This window comes from Camellia sinensis, chromosome 1 (assembly GCF_055761805.1).
Source record: "Camellia sinensis isolate YWXY chromosome 1, ASM5576180v1, whole genome shotgun sequence".
In the NCBI taxonomy this organism is placed as follows: Eukaryota; Viridiplantae; Streptophyta; class Magnoliopsida; order Ericales; family Theaceae; genus Camellia; species Camellia sinensis.
This window is the reverse complement of record NC_138961.1, coordinates 138,736,902-138,743,978: the sequence shown is the minus strand read 5'-3', so window position 1 is coordinate 138,743,978 and position 7,077 is coordinate 138,736,902. Positions and strand designations below refer to the sequence as shown.

Genomic DNA, 7,077 nt, shown 5'->3' with positions numbered 1-7,077 from the left:
CCTCAATTATTGATGAGACTCAGACAGCTTTTATAGGTGGAAGGAATATCATTGATGAGGTGTTTATTGCAAATGAAGTAGTTGATGATTGGAATAAGAGTAAACGGCAAGGGCTAATTATCAAGTTGGACTTCAAGAAAGCCTTTGATTCAGTAAACTAGGAATTCTTGTTCTCCATAATGTCCAGTTTTGGTTTTGGGTCTAAATGGATCTCTTGGATGAAAGCCTGTGTGTCCTCAACCCGGATCTCCATACTAATGAATGGATCACCAACTAGTGAGTTCTCTCCACAAAGAGGCCTTATGCAAGGAGACCCATTATCACTATTCCTATTCAATATTGTGGCTGAAGGGCTTAATATTCTTCTTACCAGAGCAATTAATCTTGGCATCCTTAAAGGAGTTTTGGTTGGAGCTAATAAGGTCATTTTATCTCATCTCTAATTTGCTGACGACTCTATTCTTTTCTGTGAAGCAGATTTGGATCAGGTGGTTATTATCAAAAGAATCCTTAGATGCTTGAAATTTTATCCGGTCTAAGAATCAATTACCACAAAAGTGTTGTTTATGGAGTTGGTGTGACAAAGGAGTCACTGCATTCTTTTGCACACCTCTTGAATTGTAAGGTGCTTAACTTACCTTTGAAATTTTTTGAGCTGTCTTTAGGTGCCAACCTAAGTAGGAAATCAATTTGGAAACCTATGCTTGACAATGTTAGAGCAAGACTTTCAGGATAGGCGAGGAAAAAGTTGTCCGTCGTTGGAAGATTAACTATGATTAAGTCTATCCTATCAAGTTTACCTGTGTACTATCTTTCTCTCTTTCGGATGCCTGAAGGTGTGGCTCGTGACTTTGAGAAAATTGAGGCTGCTTTCCTGTGGAGTGGTACTGAATTAAAAAGGAAAGTTCATTTGGTGAAATGGTTAGAAGTAACAAAGAGTGTTCCCCAAGGGGGTCTGGGTATCAAGAGGATTAGGGATGTCAATACTTGTCTACTTCTCAAATGGTGGTGGAAAGTTGATATTCAAACTAATGTACTATGGAGGCAAGTTATATGCAGTAAATATAAGATAAAGGTAGACTGCTAGCATCCTTTCGTGAAATATTCCTACAAACATTCTAGGGTGTGGAAGGACATTACATTCATAAGGGTTCAGAGTAGGAACATATTCAACTACTTCTTGGATAACTGCCTAATCAAAGTGGGAAATGGCCGCAAAATCAAATTTTGGCATGATAAGTGGTGTGGAGTCACTTCCCTCAAGGATGAGTTCCCTTCTCTATTCACTCTCTCTTCTGCCAAGTCTGGTTCTCTTCACTTTTTTTTATGCAATGAAAACTAGCTCTAGTAATTGGAACTTCCTATATAGAAAAGGTTTATATGCTAGGGAATTGGCTGTTGAAGTTAGACTGTTTGCCTTGTTATCCTCTACTCCTACATTAAGTCTTGAGTGAGTTGATAGTTTGGCTTGGGCTCCTGCAGGTGCTGGTTTTGGTATCTTCTCTGTGTCTTCATTATACTCCTTTAGCTCATCTCTTCTTAGGCCTCCTCTCAATATGTACAAGTTTATTTGGAATCACACCTTACCCCCCCAAAGTCCACTTCTTTGGTTGGTTGGCCTGGAAAAATAGAATTAAAACATCTGAATTCTTGCACAATCTTGGCATTCTAGGTAACAACTATTCCACCTCTTGCATCTTCTGCAATTCTGCTCCGGAATCTGCTCATCATGTTCTGCTACATTGCACTTTCTCTTGGGCCATTTGGTTCTCTGTGCTTCATGATTGGGGTCTTCAATGGTGCATTCCAATATTTGTGCCAGGTCTGCTCAATTGGTGAATGGGGGTGAATTTTAAGCGTTTACTCAAAAAAATTTGGAGAGCCATTTCCCTAGTTGTCCTCTGGTCTCTTTGGAAGCATAAGAATAAGTGTGTTTTCTCTATTGTCCATCCTACCTCGGCTGACCTATGGGAACACATCAAGGTCAGATTAGTTTTTTGGCTCAAAGCCTCTCTCAAGGACTTCCCCTTCTCTGTCAATGATATTATTCTCAACTGGAGGCAAATAAGGGGTTGCCATTGAGTTGATCTGTCAAGCTGTCAAGCTGTCAAGCTGGGTTTAGTTGATCTGTATGCCCTGTTGTAGTGCTCTTGTGCTAAAAAGAGGGTCTGAGGGTTGAAACTGTATGCTAATGGTTTGCTAGCTTGCTAATAGTCTTGCTAATCTGCTAGCCTGCTAATAATCCTAGTCTTACTCTACCTTTCAATAGAAGCTGGCTGCTTATGGTTGTGTTGAAGCTGTTTTGTGGGTCTATTTCTAGCCAACAATGGCTATTGGTTGTTTGTTTGTGCCTAGCTATGGCTTTTGCTTTGTCTGTTGTTTTCTCACCAATTGGAGCTTAGAGTTTGAGTTAGCTCCAAACTCCTCTTTATTGATGTATATTATCATACTTTGCATGTTTTCATTAATAAAGATTTCTTTTACCGATCAAAAAAAAAATACATATATATATATATATATAATAATTTAAACCCTTAATTAAAAATAACTACTTTGGTAAAAGAGGAAGTTGTTGACGAAGTCACACCGTTTTATGTTTATGTTTTGACATGTACTCCTTCAAAAAAAACTTGTTCTCTCTCTCCACCAACTTTCCTGCATGAATATGTCTCCTAAGTAAGATAGGTTGTTGCAGTTACTCAACCATTTCAATGATGGAACAAGTCTCTATGTTTTAAAGTTTCTCTGTTTTTTTTATCTTGACTATTTAAAACTACACGAGCAATCTTTCTTTCTTCCTTTCCTTTTTTATTTTTTATTTTTTATTTTTTATTTTTTATTTTTTTGTTATTGATGGGTATCTTTCATCCCTAGTGGCTACTAAAAATTTTCAAAGTCAATACATATTAATTTTTAAAAGCCTTCCCATACTAATACATCATGTATATAGATGGAAATGAAACACGTGAGTTTGTTTTGACGGAGTGAATAAGAGGGATAGTAATTCATCGGACTATTTAGTTGGATTAAATTTATATTCTATATTTGTTTAGTCATGGGATTAGATGTCTGGATTGGATTATTTTTAGTTATCTAATGTTTGTTTAGGATATTATGGAGAAAGATAAATGCTCAAATGACTATTTTATTCTTTTCAATTATTTACTAAGTAATAGTAATATTAAAATAGTTTTAATATTTTAATTATTTTTAACTAGATTAAATAAAAATTTGTTTTATTTTATTTTTTGCACAATATTTTAATTATTTTAATTTATTATTTTCAATTAAATTAAATTTATAATTTATAATTTATATGTTTTATTTAATATATAATTTTAAATTAACGACAATAAAAAATAATTTTATTTAATATATAAGTTAAATTTTCAACAACACTAAAAAAATTTAACTTAGAGGCCATAATTTATAATTTATTATTTTTAAATAAATTTAATTTATAATTTATATTTTTTATTTAATATATAATTTTAAATTAACAACACTAAAAATATAATTTAATTTAATATGTAAATTTAATTATTTAACAACACTAAAAAAATTTAATTTATAAGGTCATAATTTATAATTTATTATTTTTAATTAAATTTAATTTATAATTTATAATTTATAATTAAAATTTTTTATTTAATATATAATTTTAAATTAACAACACTAAAAAAATAATTTATAAATGTTCAAAAGACTATTTTATCCATTTCTAATTGTTTGCTAAGTAATAGCATGGAAGGTAAAATGAACATTTCATAAAATAATCCCATGAGATACCAATCATATGGTTTCTATCCCACCCTCGCCCATGGGAGCAAAAAAAATTAAACAAATAATGGACTATTAATCCGGTTGGACTATTAATCCAATCCTACTCCCTAATCCTGTAAAACAAACACACCCGTAGTGTTCATAGCTGACACACAACTTGATTCAATTCACTATTGATGATACATCACATATATAGATGAAAATGAAACACGTAGTGTTCATTGCTGACACACAACTTGATTCAATTCACTATTGATAATGCTGATTTAATTGTTATAAAGCTTTGGCTAATATTTTTTTAAAAATTTCACTACCTGATCATTTGATACTCCTGATACCATTACACTGTAACTAATATTTATCAGAAATTCGATCTTAGATTATTCTCTTGGCTTATTATTTTGAAGCCTAAAGATTTTCCATGTATAATCAAACAATACTATTCAGGCAATTTGTTGTCATATGGAGCCCACCGGACCCAACCCATTTATATCTAGGCCTAGCTTAATCCAAATATCTCATCATCAAACACTTTCTCCATGAAACAGCAGTCATAGAAGCTTATCTTTTCACAGCAACTCAAGAGCACTCAGATGTGATTGACACGCTAGAAAGTAAATACCTTCCCCAATTTGTGCACTATAGACACAAGACAAACCGACCCAATATGCAGACTAGATTAATTAGTGATTATCACAAAGCAAATTATACACTTTACATATGTAAATATATAAACATCTCTAACCACTATCTTTGGAGTTTCATGCACTCAAGTCAACATAAAATTAATTTTTGAATTCGACTTTAATCCAATGATATATACATAAACAATGTGGATGTTTGAGAAGTTATTATTTTAGTTTTTGATTATTTTAGTAGATTAAAATTTTTGTGTTTGAGAAGATGGTTGAATTTTTTTGTAGTTAGATGTCATGTTTATGAGAGAAAAAATAAAATGATTATGAATTTGATGTAATATTTTGTCTTATTAACTATTTTAACATTTTCTTTTCTTTTTTTTATGAATTTTAGCCTAAAAACAGCTAAAAACTTTCTTGCCAAACACCCCCTATATAGATACATGTATTTCTAGTCGAAACCGAAACAAGTTGTCCTTTTCTTCTGCTACGGAACAGTTCAAAACACTTGCTAATGACCTTATGCGAGCGAGTAAAAAAACAACATTCCAGCTTATTGCCTTCTCACATGGCACTAAACGATTATAATACTTGAATGGGGCAGGGTTATGAATCAGTAAATTACGCGCTAATCGTCTATATAATATAGGTCTAATAATGTTATAACCATTCAAGCAAAACAAAAACTTGTAAAAGAGAACAATGAGTTCAAAGAAGCTAACTTGTGTCTGCATAGCTTTCTTTTTGGTTTTATGTGCAAGTGTTCGGTTGGAAGCTCAGCTTCAAGTGGGGTTTTACACAAGTTCATGTGCCATAGCTGAGTTTGTTGTCAAAGATGAGGTTAGGAAAGCGTACATGAGTGATATGGGACTGGCTGCTGGTCTAGTCAGAATGCACTTTCATGATTGTTTTGTTAGGGTGAGTATATGCCATAATCTCTCTCTCTCTCTCTCTCTCGGTGCAGCTTTCTGCTTAGCTAACATAAGCTTAAAAAAGTAGATTATTGAGAAGTAAGAAAGAGGTGTTTTAGCTTCCACTTCTGATTAAGAGCATTCAACTTGCAAGAAATTGCACCAAACACACACACCCTCTCTCTCTCTCTCTCTCTGTAATTTACTTTCAGCTTCCAAAAACTCTTCTCTCTCAAGTAACCTATGTCTCTCTTTGGTAATTCCAGGGTTGTGATGGATCAGTTCTCATCGACTCAACTACATCAAACACAGCAGAGAAAGATGCTCCGGCCAATAATCCTAGCCTTCGAGGGTTTGAAATCATCGATAATGCAAAGGCTAGGCTTGAAACTCTCTGTCCAGGAAAAGTATCCTGTGCAGATATAGTTGCTTTTGCTGCAAGAGATAGCGTCGAGATGGTAACAACACCTACATTCTTTAGGCTCTTGAGCTCATCCGGGCAAAGTTGCTTATATATATATATATATATATAATCTAACTGTTTGTGTTCTTTGCAGGCTGGAGGACTTGGCTATGATGTTCCTGCCGGAAGAAGAGATGGCAGAGTTTCGTTAGCTTCCGAAGCAAATACGAATCTACCTTCTCCTGCATCTAACGTCAACCAACTCACCCAAATCTTTGGTAACAAGGGACTAACACAAGAAGAAATGGTTACACTCTCCGGTAAGAACCTCGAATCATCTCACAAGTCGAATGTGGACACACTAATCGAATTCAAAAAAACAACAACGATTCTAATATTTTTCATTGACAGGAGCACACACTATAGGTCGTGCTCACTGCACGTCCTTTAGCCCCAGACTATACAATTTCAACACAACAACAAACCAGGATCCGACTCTGGATTCCCAATATGCATCCCAGCTTAAGCAGAAGTGCCCTCAGGGCAGCACAAACACTAACTTGGTGGTCCCAATGGACCCCTCCAGCCCGAACGTAATGGATGTAGGCTACTACAATGATATTTTGGCTAACCGAGGTTTATTCACTTCAGACCAGACTCTCCTGACAAACTCAGCTACAGCGAACCAAGTTAATCAAAATGCAATGAACACCTTTGTTTGGGGAAGCAAGTTTGCTGCTGCTATGGTGAAGATGGGTCAAATTGGGGTTTTAACGGGTGGTGCTGGAGAGGTTCGATTGAATTGTAGGAAGATCAACTAAAGAGAGGAATGATGAAGGAAGGATTCAAGCAGTGTTAAAGCTAGGACTATTCAATCCCACTAGTTCAAATAATTGTAATGATTTTTGTGATACCCCTGTTCTGTATTATGTGAATTGGTCCCTAATACGTATGTGATTATGCGTTTTGATGTGATTTGTGTGCCATTATGTGAATGTATATGATTTTGAATTTCTATCTGTTCGCCGTAGGAATATCTGTTTGAATAATCTGCTTTGGAAATTAAATTGAGGGCCTTATCGGCCACAGAACCCGGAATTGATTACGCCATTGTGATTGGCATAAATTTTAGAGCCTACGGTGAAATTTAATTGAAAATTGATTCTGGTCAATTTAAACTGATTAAATTGATGAATAAAGTGCCCAAACATTTTTATATTAAAATATTTTCTAGTGGGGCTCATTGTGTATTGGCATTACACCCTCCTTTGTCCCTCTTGAACTCAAAATCTGAGTTAAACATTTGAGAGAGTGAGACAGGGGCCGGCCATAGTGAGAGAAA

General features: G+C 34.6%; 1 protein-coding gene across 1 annotated transcript; it reads left to right on the top strand.

Annotated features, from left to right (window-relative positions):
* The first annotated feature begins 5,048 nt into the window (after positions 1-5,048).
* On the top strand, positions 5,049-6,710 carry LOC114299753 (peroxidase 5-like). Its single transcript, XM_082885266.1, has 4 exons — positions 5,049-5,339; positions 5,599-5,790; positions 5,890-6,055; positions 6,147-6,710. The coding sequence occupies exons 1-4, from the start codon at positions 5,124-5,126 to the stop codon at positions 6,554-6,556; spliced, it is 984 nt and encodes a 327-aa protein (XP_082741392.1). The 5' UTR covers positions 5,049-5,123; the 3' UTR covers positions 6,557-6,710.
* The last annotated feature ends 367 nt before the right edge of the window (positions 6,711-7,077 follow it).

Excerpts from the sequence above, each read along its gene's own strand:
- LOC114299753 (XM_082885266.1), top strand. The coding sequence starts at position 5,124 with ATGAGTTCAAAGAAGCTAACTTGTGTCTGCATAGCTTTCTTTTTGGTT. Across the intron at positions 5,340-5,598 it reads TTCATGATTGTTTTGTTAGG|GGTTGTGATGGATCAGTTCT; the intron begins GTGAGTATATGC and ends TGGTAATTCCAG. Across the intron at positions 6,056-6,146 it reads AGAAATGGTTACACTCTCCG|GAGCACACACTATAGGTCGT; the intron begins GTAAGAACCTCG and ends TTTCATTGACAG.